Below are 12,880 nucleotides of genomic sequence, written 5' to 3' on the forward strand. Positions count from 1 at the left end.
CTGTGTTGCTGGATTTGCTTCTGACCTGTTTTCAGTTTTTACTATTGAAATTTTTCAAGCAAAAGAACGATCCAAGCTGGGTTTTACACGTTTACTCTGTCCAGTGCAAAACATTCCCTAAATTTAAAAAATGCCTTGTTCCCCTCCTTGTGTGAACGTGGCAAGTAACATACTGAGTTACAAATCTCAAGCTGTGTTTTCTGGTTTTGGCCTGACACTCATGGTAAACTGCTTTTCAAGAATAGTAATTTGAAGACTCTCATTAAGGCATTTAATTGAAATAGTGCCATTGTGAGTTATTTTTACTAAGCTTGAATTGTTGTGAATATTCTGTACATCGGACACCCAAAACTGCCCCTTTCCTTCCTGCTTGATACTCTTCTGTGGCATCTGATTGTTTGGAACCTTATTAACCATTGGGTCCTGGCTTGCCAATCCTTTGTAGACAGGTACTTGAAAATAAAAGGAAAAACAGGCAGAACGGTACTCCTGGAAATCCTCAATCCTCCAGAGAACTGAGATCAGTCTGTCAGTTTGCCAATAAGACAAAGAGCGCCTAAGTAAAGCCTACTACCTCTTACAGCACACTAGAACTAGATGAAATATAAGAAGGTGCTTCTGAGGTTTCAGTTAGGAGACATGCTTACATAAATACATTTTTTTTTTTTTGGCCTCTCAAGCCTTTTCTTTCCTGGCTTCTGACCATTTCATTATCTCTCTCTTTGCTTGGTTTGGGAGAGTGCAGTTATTAAAACCATGGTTGGGAGGCAAAGGGCCCAATGTATACTGCTTTTTTCACATATCACAGAATCATCTAGGTTGGAAAGGACCTTGAAGATCATCTAGTCCAACCTTTAACCTAGCATTGGCAGTTTCCAAATACACCAGATCCCTCAGTGCTATGTCGACCTGACTCTTCAACCCCTCCAGGGATGGGGACTCCACCACCTCCCTGGGCAGCCCATTCCAACGCCCAACAACCCCTTCTGCAAAGAAATACTTCCTAATATCCAGTCTAAACCTTCCCTGGTGCAATTTGAGGCCATTCCCTCTTGTCTTATCGCTCATTACTTGGTTAAAGAGACTCATCCCCCCTCTCTGCACCCTCCTGTCAGGGAGTTGGAGAGGGCCATGAGGTCTCCCCTCAGCCTCCTCTTCTCCAGACTAAACCCCCCCAGTTCCCTCAGCTGCTCCCCATCAGACCTGTGCTCCAGACCCTGCACCAGCTCCGTTGCCCTTCTCTGGACATTCAATGGCCTTTTTGGAGTGAGGGGCCTAAAACTGAACACAGGAATCAAGGTGCGGCCTCACCAGTGCCGAGCACAGGGGTCAGATCCCTTCCCCGTCCCTCCTGGCCACGCTATGGCTGATACAAGCCAGGATGCCGTTGGCCTTCTTGGCCACCTGGGCACACTGCTGGCTCATTATCAATCCCCCCCAGGTCCCTCTCTGACTGGCAGCTCTCCAGCCACTCCTCCCCAAGCCTGTAGCGCTGCTGGGGGTTGTTGTGGCCCAAGGGCAGCACCTGGCATTTGGCCTTATTGAAGCTCCTCCAGTTGGCCTCAGCCCATCGCTCCAGCCTGTCCAGGTCTCTCTGCAGAGCCTCCCTACCCTCGAGCCGATCAACACTCCCACCCAACATAATAAAAGCTCTGATTATGTCTATCAGTTGAGTGTGTTCTTTACCCTATTTTAGCTTTCACCCCAGTGTGGATTCTTTGCGACTGTTTTCTAGAATGCTGAAGTTCTATATATCAACTGTTATTTAATTCTTAATGTGAATGTTGATGTTAAAATTATAGAGAGGTAGCTAATTAAGATTTGGGTGAATGAGATTACTTAGCATGACAATAGGTAATAGCTTCCACTAATAGGAAACTCTTCCAGGGGCTCAGATAAGAAGTCCTGAAAAGAAGTTACCTTTGCAGGCTACAAACAGTGAGGGGAAAGGTGTGGGAATCAGTTTTAGGGCTTAATCCCATTCTGTGACCCTGCTGTGTTTGGGAAATACCAATATCAAGTGAACACGCTTGGGATGTGCGAGGTCTGGGGCTTGTTCCAGTCTTAATGGCCTGTTCGCAGTGCCACTTCCAGGGGAATGTCATCCACTTACAGCTGGTGGCATTAAATGTGGCTGATATCCTTCACATTCAGAGGGGATTTCGCTCTGCTGTGCTAGCTTTACGCTGCTGCCCTACAACGTTTTTCATAATACTTTTATTCAACGTAAATGAATTGTGCCTGAGTATGATCTGAGTCACGTGGCTTGCCTGTCTGTCTGATGTTTTGGTCTAAAGTATGAACAGTTAAATAATTTTTAAAATATAGTGGAAAAGATACAATTTTAAGAAGTAGGCAACCTTTTTTTCTCAATACCACTTTTGTCCTTAGTAGTTCCATGTGCAAAAAGAAAAGGAAATGTGGAAAGAGTTGGGACAAACCAAAACAACTATTAAAATGTGGTTAAAATAGTGGTTGAAGTTGCTGAGTCCTAAGCCTTGCTTTTTGAATCTTCTGGGTAATTTTCTATTTAATTAGAAGTGTGCCATAATTTCTTCTGCAGTCATGCCACTCGCTCAGCGTTCAGTGGTTATGGAAATGCTTAAACACATCCCATACCTATTAATTCTAGGGAACAAAACAAATATAGGCAACAAAGCAAATATAAAACATGTTTGTCCCCAGTCCAAATATAGTGCAGTTACAGTTTACATGGCTTGGATCTAATGATGTTCTGTTACTGGTCCTATCTAATTAAATCCTGCCTGTTACTGCAGATTTGTTGTCACTGGGTTCCTCATAAAAGTTGTCTCTGAGACACAGGGAAGTTCTGTTTGTTAAAAGATTGCACTAGCACATAATTTTACTCTAGAATGGCTGACTGTCTCTGAAGAAATGAAAGGTAGATCTTCCAAATTTCGTAAGTTTTGTGTAGGGTCCATGTAGCAAGAGAATAAGAAATTGTTTTTTAAACTGTAGAGCTTTCTTCTTGGACATTGCTATCTGAATACAAAATTTATCTTTTTGTTTTGAATATGCCTTTACTGTTGCATGGCTAGTTTCAGTGGAGTAGAACTGGGTGGCATACTGAGCAAGCTTTGGTTCCCTAACTTGACTTTCTTCTTTAGATATTGGCACTATAATGCGAGTTGTGGAGCTATCACCACTGAAAGGGTCTGTGTCATGGACCGGGAAACCAGTTTCTTACTACCTGCATACTATTGACCGAACCATAGTGAGTATAAATACAGGCCAGTAAATCTCTGGCTGCTTTACCTGCTCTGGAGTCAACATGCCAACTTCAGTTCCTTGTTCCTGGGAATTGTTTTCATATTCCTTTGCATGTTTACAGACCTGCAGCACACTCATTGGCACGGGTGCACTTCAGCAGTTCAGTCTAGCTGGATGTGCAGATCCCACCGCACCGCTCAGCCTTTGGCTGTCTCAGCGCAGCGTGTTACACAAACAGTGTAATTATGGACAGTGCTGTGGCAGTCTGTTAATTCAGCGTAGATTTACAAGTATAATTCCTTCTCTTGTTCCAGAATATGCAACTATGCAGAATGGTGGTCTTGTGCTATAGCTTCCACACTGAGTAAGGACTCTCTGGGTCTTGCTTTGCGGTGTACAGACCATTTCATCATATTCAAGCAGTAAATCTCAGTTTTAGCTGAACTTTCAGTTGCTGTAGAACCAGCCAAAGCTCCATAACAATGCTGATTCATTCATTGATTATTTTTTTTTTCAGTTAAAGAAAACAGAAACAACCCTGTAGAAATGTAAACTTTGGTGGAGAAATAGTTCATTCCCACGCTGAGTTTTTTGCAATATGATAATAAGACTATTTTTCTAAGGCTGCTGTAGTCTAATAATATTTTTGTTGAAGAATATGCTAGAATACAGATAAATGTTTTAGTGGAGTACAATAGTAAAGTAGCTTCATTGAAAATAACCTTCTGCTGAGTGGAGATAGATGACAAAGCTTTAAAACAAGGATAGGCAGTGGTGAAGATGATAAAACCTTGTTGAGGTTTGGATTATGTCCTGCTACTCATCATGTCTCTGTCGCTAAAAAGAATGAATGTAAATGGCTTCTTGATGTAGCTTATCAGAAGAAAACCAGTCAGAATTTCTGCAGTTCTGCATTTGTCTTAAGCTAATATTTTGTTCTTATGTATTCATCTGTCGTGACTTTGAAAATGACTATCTTATCTTTCTATTTTCAGCTTGAAAACTATTTTTCTAGTCTCAAAAATCCAAAACTCAGGGTAAGTTTCAGTCATTTTCTGTAGAAAACCCCAAATAATGGAGCAGTCGCTATGAGGAATTTAGTCACTTGTTAGATATACAGAACTGAGAAAATCAAATTCTCTTGACAAGCAAGGAACATGGGCGTGGAGCTAATTGAAGTGAAGCATCGTATGCTATCAAGCACTAATACAATCATGTTCAAGAGCTTTGTAATAGAGAATTAATGGGGCGGCCGCAAGGTGTTTTGCCCTTGCATTGGAGGCCTATAAAGAGCTATTCGTTCATTAAAGAACTGAAGTTAAAGAAGGAAGTGATAGTTTGAATCTGTCCCAGCGTTCAGCAGCATGAAAATGAAGCTGAAGAGTGCTCTGAGATGTTACTTCTGGGACATGCTATTTGAGGCATGAAATGTATTGTCAGTTGCTGCAGTCTGTGCTGTTACATGTGGAATTAAAATGCCAGAGGATTTTTGAGACTGTGCTGGGCTGTATGAATCTGAAATAACCAATGGGGCTGGTATTCCCAGTAAGAAAATAAAGTGAGGCCACTTAATTTAAAACTTCAGGTGAGCGTTCGTCTTCAGACTGACTTGCTTAGTAAGTGTTGAAAACATACTAATGGTGGTTTCGAGATGGGGTTATTTCAGACTGCTGAATTCAAACTTGGGAGCAAAAAGACTTCCCAGAGTCAAAAGAAAAACTAGTGGCATCCGTGTGCTTTTGAGCTTCCCTGCTTTTACTGGTGAGGCTGTTTAAATCTGCCATTTATAAGGTCTAGTTGATAACTTGCTTCAATTGAAGAGGTGTTGGAATTGTCAGAATTCTTATGCAAATGAAACCTCACCTGGAAGGTACAAGAAAGGCTTTGAGTGAGCTCTTTGAAACTTCCTGTCCTTACTGCCTAGTAGAAAATCAAGCTTAAAAGTTGCTGCTTTGGTTTTTTTAGTTTTCTCTACAGACTTGGCTAAAGTTGAATTAGACGATGATTAATGGCTTTGCCATTTCAAGTCATGTAAGATTTTTAAAGTAATGTAGTAACACGTATTTTTTTTTTTTTTTAAAAAAAACCCCAAACCTGTAACACTAGTGTGTGATCTGGGGGGTGGGATTGGGATGGGCAGAATAAGGGAAGAGGTTGGGGCTTAATCTTCTTTGCCCTGTGGCTGCACGTTTGAAACCCATTATTGTAGGTAATGAGGTGCAAAAGGGTGACTTGCACATATCTTCCTTTTCCCACTGAGTGTTGCCTGAGGCAGGGTAAGTTGTTTTTTTTTCCCTTGCTGGTAACAAAAGTTTTTTAATTAGGCATTGTAAAATAAGAGCACTTAAACCTAGCTCTTGTGGAACGCTAAGGTGGGAAACACAGTGGTCTGTATTAAAAAGTAATAAAGATACGAGCAAATTATTAAGTCTTTTAAAACGTTTATCCAGGAGGAACAAGAGGCAGCTAGACGTCGTCAACAAAGAGAAAATAAGAGCAACACAACTACTCCAACGAAGGTTCAAGAAAGCAAGGTGAACATCCTGCATTTTTGTAGAGTAAATGTGTTTCTCTTTAGCTGTGCATGAACTCCTAATCGGTGTCAGGAAAAGCCTGATTCTGTGGGAAGACTTGGCTGTGTTTGCTCTGGACATGTAAACTGGTATAGCTGTTGTTGCGGGCAAAAATGTGATGGAGTCACTTAATAAAAACTGCACTTTGGAATTACACCACTAATTCTGGAAGAAAGATATTGCAAGATGAATAGAACAGTTGGTTGTCCACCCTCACTTACCTTCAGCAGCAGCTTGCAGAGCTTTCCCTGAGTCATAACCCATTGAATGGAGTTCAAAGGGTGCTGAGTCTCTTTTGCAAAGACTCATTTCCTTTCTCAATCCGTTGCATAATACTGTTAGAAATGCAGTGACTGTTCATGCACAAAAATATAAAGTGTTGAATGTACTTTGACTTCTTCGTGAAATTCAGTTGAAGAATATAGTCAGTACAGGGTGAATAATCAGCTTTTCTTAGACAGCAGTTACAGACTTCCTTTTCTGTAATGAGTAAGTCCAGAAGAGAATGAGCACAACTCCTTGGGTGTTGAGGACAGCTCTTATCCCAAGCAAGTCTACTTCACTGGCAAGTTATTTAACTACAATGCATCAGTGTCCTTTCATAAAACTATTAAACAAAGTTATTAATGCTTGCTTAAAAGGAATGCTGCACATGTAGGTAGAAATGACTAAAGAGTTTTGACTTTTAAAATCTCTTAGGATTCTGGTGGTGAAGAAGAAAAGGCTGCAGCAAATTCTGTTAAAAAGCCATCTCCCTCCAAAGCACGGAAGAAAAAACTAAGTAAAAAAGGAAGGAAAATGGCAGGCAGGAAACGAGGACGTCCCAAGAAAATGAACACTGCAAATACAGAGCGCAAGACCAAGAAGAACCAAACTGCACTAGAACTTCTGCATGCTCAAACTGTTTCACAGACATCTTCATCCTCTCCTCAGGGTGAGTTCAAGGCTGGCGGTGGAAAAAGCTACCCCCTGTAGATGAGCCTAGATAAGTACCTGAGACTCCGAATGCGTGCCTCGAGGTCATTCTTCCTTTATTGCTAGTTTGGTTTTGTGTCATAACTTCTCCCTTGCCACCAAAGCAAAGCTCCCCTTGAGGTGGTGGCATGCTTCTGCCAGAAGATGGGGATTGAGTCTGTCTGTGGGTACTTGGCCAGAAGCTGGAGCTGAGCTGTGGCTGAAGCTGGTCGCTGCTGCTGCTGTTCTAAGGATAAATTGTAGATGTCCCAAACAATTTGTTGCAGCGTGTTGATCTAGCTAAGTTACTGGATCTCACACTGTAAATAACATGCTTTCCCGAGGCAAAGCTACCGTATTTGCCCAAAACACTGACTTTTGTAATCTGAAGAGTTATCTTTGTTTCTCTCCTTAGATGCATACAAGTCACCTCATAGTCCATATTACCAACTACCTCCTAAAGTGCAACGGCATTCATCTAACCAGCTACTGGTGACACCTACCCCACCTGCACTACAGAAGCTGCTAGGTAAGAGTGATGTCACTGTGTTTCTCGTGGGAACCTCGTCTTTGAGGTTTCTGAACATATGGTAAATCAAAGGGCCACTAATTGACAGCCACCGTGGAAAGCTGTATGTTGAACAGGAGAGGGGAATGGCTTCTTTGCCATCTTCCCCTGCCTGCCCCACTTCTGTTGTCATCACCACGAGATCTCTTCTCTTGCTTGCTGCTGAAGTTGATGTCTTGGTCTGTATTTGTTTTTGACATTGTTTCAGCTCTCATTTGGCACAAAAGGGAATAAGCTTGGGCTTAGCAGGAATCCAAAATAACTTTAAATGGAAATGGCTAGTCAGAAATAACTTTATTTTAAATGAAACCATTCTCTTATACAGTCTTGGGGAACACCACTCCAATTTCTCTGCAAAACTTAGAGCAAGGCAAATGAGATGCTGTCTGAGTTTTTGGGGTCACAGAGGTGTTGTGGTTGGAAATTATGCTCCATGTGCAAGAGGTGATTTAAGGAAGAACTTGGAGGGTGGTTTTTTTGATCTTTTGGTTCCTCCCTCCTGCAACTGTTTCTGGCCTTTGGCACTGGGCATGAGCCAGTCTAGGATCATCTGGGAATCTGATGTAATGTTCCTGTCTATGTAGAGACCAAGGGCATCTGTGATGTCCTTAACTCCTGCTCTCTTGCTGGGGTGTCTTACAGTTATGACTGATTTCTTACTGTAGAGAAAGAGAGAGAAGAGTGATTTAGAAGGATGTTTCAGGGGAGGGGGGGAGCAGGGAGAATGATACTTGTCTGGAGTAAACCTTGCTGCAAAAGTCTGTATACCATCTATTATATGTTTTGGCTGCCTGTGATTGCAGCAGACTGGACTTTAATCATGTGGTTGGCTTTATGATGAAGGGCCCCAGTGGTGAGGGCTGGGAGAAGGAAGGTTCATTGCGTAATAGGAGACTGGAGACAGAAGGACAATGAGAAGTTAAGTGCTCCTTGGAGGGGAGAGTAAATGTGGGTGTAGAGCTTGTCATCTCCGTGTGGAGGTAGGAGGAGTACAGCAAGCCCCGTCTTGTGAGCTGGGAGAAAGAGTGCTCTGAGCTCAGGGCTGGTTTTGGCTGTTACAGCTAATCTCTTATTATTTTTACTTACAGTGCATTAAAAGCCATTCAACTCCTCTTTCATCATGCAAAAACACACCGTTAGCACCCATCATCTTCCTCTGCATTTTTGAATGTGTTGTCATGACTTCCATTGGGGTACCTAATAGAAGTAGCTAATGGATCCAAGAGTTCAGCTTGCATCAGGAGATGGATTTGCAGCATGCTCTAAATTGATCCTTAATGGCTTGGTGTGCCTTACAGTCCAAATAAAAACTGAGAGCGAGCAAAGCTGGGAGGTGTCAAGGGAGCAAATGGGGTAAATAGGAGCTTTGAACTTACTCTCACTTGAAATGGATCATCTCCTCCTTTATTTTGCAGACTCTTTTAAGATCCAGTACATGCAGTTCATGGCATACATGAAAACTCCTCAATATAAAGCAAGTCTGCAACAGTTATTGGAACAGGAGAAGGTAGGTCTCATTTTTAACATTTCTAAACAAAATTTCCAGACTACCAGATACTTTAGATGTGGGGGAAGAACGCTGGAGGTTGGAGTTGTGTACACTTAACACCAGTGCTGTGCCAGGCCAATTACAAAGACTCTACCAGAGTAATGCTTAGGCTGAACGACTGCACCTGGGGATTTTATTGCTCACTCAGTCAGTCTGTGTGTGCTTAAATTTCCCATCTGCAAACTGGGAGAAATGCACCTCCCCTCTGGTGTCTCTCCACCTAGTAAGATTTACTTCAGTCTTTCTGTGTTTTCCTGTATTTTGACATGATGCTGTGTGTAGCTATGCAGGAAGCTGGTGTCTCAAACCTTGGTCCTTTTCTCCCATTTGGGAATAGCAGCTGTTTTTCTTCTCTGAATGTCTCATGGGTCACAGGAGCAAGGGGTGATGGTCAACCTCTCGGGCAGTGTGCACTGCCTGAATACATTCCTGCCCTCCACTTAGAAGGGCTTCCCTGCATGGATGCACCCTGCGAGCTGCTAGTCAGACTGCTCTTAGATAACTAAATTGTGCCTAATCTAGCTAACGATTGTAGCAACTTTGAGGACTATCTTGAAAACCACACAGATGCTAATTTCTTGGAGCTGAATTTTCTTGGTTTTGACGTCTATTCTTTTCCCACTGTAGGAAAGCCTAGGTGAGTTGAGCACTGTAGCATCAGGATGGCTCATTAAAGTTGTAACAGATTGAAGTATGCGATTAAAAAAACCGTCTTCACTGATTTAAGAGACTTAATGAAGCATCCTCAGTATTGATAATCTTAATGTGTTAAGATTGCACTGGTGGGCAAAGTGTAAATTTACCAAGTGGTGGGTAGAAATACATGGAAAGGCAAAGAAAATCCTGCAGCTGTGTAGTTTGAACATCTCCCCAGCAGAGGGAGGAGATTTACTGTCTAAATATCTTTTTCTTCTTGTATTGCTTTACGTCAATTATGAATAATTTAATTGCTTTATAAATTCACCCTGATGAGAGAGACACTGCCTACTATTTCTATGGAGGAACCTTTCCCCACAGAGGTCAACAATAATCTTTAACTTCTGACCAGTTCCAGCTTTTGGTAGCCGCCATGGAAGCTTTTCTTTGCTCTGTGACCTTTGTGAAAGTGTCAGCGTAAAGCCATAGCATTGTTTTGTGGGATTTTCCATAATGGGAAATCTTCTTCCAGATGAGAGGGGCTAATTTGTGCCACCCTGTTTGATACTGCGAATTGGTTGATGCTGATGATGTATTCATGCAAACCTTTTTTCTATGGTTGTTTACATTTGTTTTCACAGTCAAACAGCACTTTGGATTTTCAACCTTTTCCTTAAGCAGCATATTTTTCTGCTTGTTCTATACTTGCCAGGAAAGTCAGCATAAAGTTAAATTACCTCCTTGCACAGAAAATAGCGTGAGAGATGATAGCATGCAAGTATGGTGCAGTACACTGAAAGTATAAATTGAGAGTGTGGAAAAGTAATCATTTTGTGTTGGTGTCTGACAGCTGTTTCATACTTTAAGACATTAAAATGAGGAATTCAGTATGAAAATATTTTTTTTTAATGGTGTGTTACATGGAGGGCATGGCAAGTTAAACTTCACAAAGGCAGAAGCAGAACTTTGCTGGATGAGATGCTGTTGGGCAGTCGATTTAATAACTCCCTCTTACATGAAGGTTTTTCAAGTACAAGAAAAACATTCCTGTAATATGATTTTAAAATAAACAAGATGCTGTGAGCTGTTAGTTCACCAGATTACCCTTAGATGGAGCTGTCAGCTCCTCCACTGCTTGTAAAGGCTGAATGAAATGGCTGATGTTGAAAGTGTAAATGATTTTTTCAGCATCCCCTATGGCAGTCTGTTTAGCAGAGCAGCGTCTTAACTGTTTTCCAAGTCGTTGGCATGACAAGAGCTGTGTGCCAGGTCCCGTGTTTTCTCACACATGTGGAACTTGCCAGCACTGCTGCTTCCCTGCTTGAAAGATCAAGGTGCTTTTTGCCCTTGTTCTCCACTTTTTCTGGAGTGATGGCTCAGTTTCTGCACGATTCCTATTTGGCCTCAGCAGCAGAAGTTGGAGAAAAGTGTAATCTCCAGAGCTCGCTCTTCTTGCTGCATTCATCTTTCAGGTGGAAACTGAATAAATGAGATGCTTTAGCCAGTCCTGTCCTTGCCTTCTGCTGCTCACGTAGTGCACGACCATGAAATGAGTGAAAGTTATGGGCAGGAAATATTCTGTCAGTGGAAGGGCCGGGTGGCCCACTGAAGTAATTTTGGCATTAGAAGTACAAGTGGTTTGGCTTATTTAGGACTTTATTCCTACCTCCCGCACAGTGTCTTTTCATTTACTGCGTGCCTTCCGTGAGTGTTGTATAGGAGAACTCTGAACTGGGACTCTGGAGACTTAGATTCTGTTCCCAGTTTAGTAACAGATTTCATACAGATGATCTTTTCCAGTTCCATTTCTGCTCTGTAGGGTGTAATTGTTACAACTTCTTTACAATGCACTAGAAGGATAAAAATTAATTTTTAAGACTGTCCTGATTATATTTTACCATAGAACAGAAAAAAACTATGTAAAAGCTCTTTTCAGCGTACCATTGAACACTAACAAATACAGGCTCACAGAAATCTGAGACAGAGCTAGATTAGTTTGTACATCTCCCCTCTGAGCTCAGATTCATTCCCAACTTGCTATAGACATAAACATCTTATTAAGATGGACTATGCTGCAGTTGGTACTGAAAGTGTATTTTCTCACTCCTCTCTCTTCCAGGAAAAGAATGCTCAGTTACTGGGGACAGCACAGCAGTTATTCACCCACTGCCAGGCACAGAAAGAGGAAATCAAACGTCTTTTTCAGCAGAAACTTGATGAGGTAGCCCTGATCTGGTGGAAGTGGATGCTTGTTAATCATCTGCATGCAAATATTTTTGATAAAAAATAAGTAAGACCAGAGTAGTTTTGGGTCTTCAGCCTCTGTTTTGCAGCAGAAATGATGTGGAATGTTGTATCATTCTATGGTTATGTTTCACCTTCATTGTTGAAATTGTTGTCTGCCCCTCTGTATCCAAGGGAAGGGGGTGACAGACCCACAGACACTGTGGTATTTTAGTAAAGGATGCATCCTCTGCTGGGTGAACAAACTCTGTGTTGCCAAAGCAAGTTCAGAAGCACAGAAAGAAGTTTGGTGGCTCTCTACAAAAGCAGTGGTTTTTTGGCTGGCAAGAAACTAAATGCCAGTTGTAAAGTTGAATTGCTGAAACAGCAGCTCCAAGTGAGGTACTTTTGTCCTTCCTCATTATCTCCTAGCAATGACAAAGTGCCTTGGAGAATGCTGGGGGACTTACTGTGAGCTGCATAAGTTCTGCAGATCTCCTCAATGTCACTTTAGAATGTGAAAGTTGTCTGGAATTAGGGTGTCAAGACCTTACTGAATGATCTCTTTCCTTCTCGCCCTTCATCTCGTAGTTGGGAGTTAAAGCTCTAACATACAATGACCTGATTCAGGCTCAGAAGGAAATCTCTGCTCACAATCAGCAACTGAAAGAACAGACGAAACAGCTGGAGAAGGATAACAGTGAACTCAGGAACCAGAGCTTACAGCTGGTGGGTACGCTTGTGTCTGAGTAGCAGGGTGATGCTCCCATTTATGTAAGGAGGACGGGTCATGAGCCAAGGGCTGCCCCTGTCTTCAAAGTATCTTAATGAATGATAAATCATCCAGCTGCTATAGCTGCTCTGTAACAGAGAAGAACGGTGGGGGAAGAATGCAGGTGGTGGTACTTCTTCTTGGTGACCTTTATGTACCTCTAACCAAATGCTGAGGTGATGGTTGGCTCTGGCCTCAGCCATGTCCCACCAACAGCTTGACAGCCGTATGTGTACTTGTCACTGAATCTGCATCTCGCTGGCCGAGAAGTCTGTACAGCCCTTGCTTTGTGGTAGCCATCACCCTTGTGTTGTTTGTCTTGGTAACTCAAACCAAGTTAGGTAGGTGAGGGGCAAATCTGGATGTGGAAGTGG

General features: G+C 42.2%; 1 protein-coding gene across 10 annotated transcripts in view; it reads left to right on the plus strand.

Moving 5' to 3' along the window:
- Window positions 1-12,880, plus strand: part of DOT1L (DOT1 like histone lysine methyltransferase) — a 78,278-nt gene that overhangs the window by 43,612 nt on the left and 21,786 nt on the right. For all 10 annotated transcript variants that reach the window (XR_012626577.1, XM_074851866.1, XM_074851867.1 and 7 more), the window contains exons 11-18: window positions 3,129-3,235; window positions 4,227-4,268; window positions 5,682-5,765; window positions 6,504-6,738; window positions 7,174-7,287; window positions 8,742-8,833; window positions 11,631-11,732; window positions 12,326-12,463. Coding sequence is in view for 9 of the 10 variants with exons in the window: in XM_074851866.1 (XP_074707967.1) it covers window positions 3,129-3,235; window positions 4,227-4,268; window positions 5,682-5,765; window positions 6,504-6,738; window positions 7,174-7,287; window positions 8,742-8,833; window positions 11,631-11,732; window positions 12,326-12,463 (914 nt within the window). In the remaining variant the exon portion in view is untranslated. The remainder of the gene's footprint in view (window positions 1-3,128; window positions 3,236-4,226; window positions 4,269-5,681; window positions 5,766-6,503; window positions 6,739-7,173; window positions 7,288-8,741; window positions 8,834-11,630; window positions 11,733-12,325; window positions 12,464-12,880) is intronic.

The sequence above is a fragment of the Strix uralensis genome, chromosome 27, assembly GCF_047716275.1.
Source record: "Strix uralensis isolate ZFMK-TIS-50842 chromosome 27, bStrUra1, whole genome shotgun sequence".
Taxonomy (NCBI): domain Eukaryota; kingdom Metazoa; phylum Chordata; class Aves; order Strigiformes; family Strigidae; genus Strix; species Strix uralensis.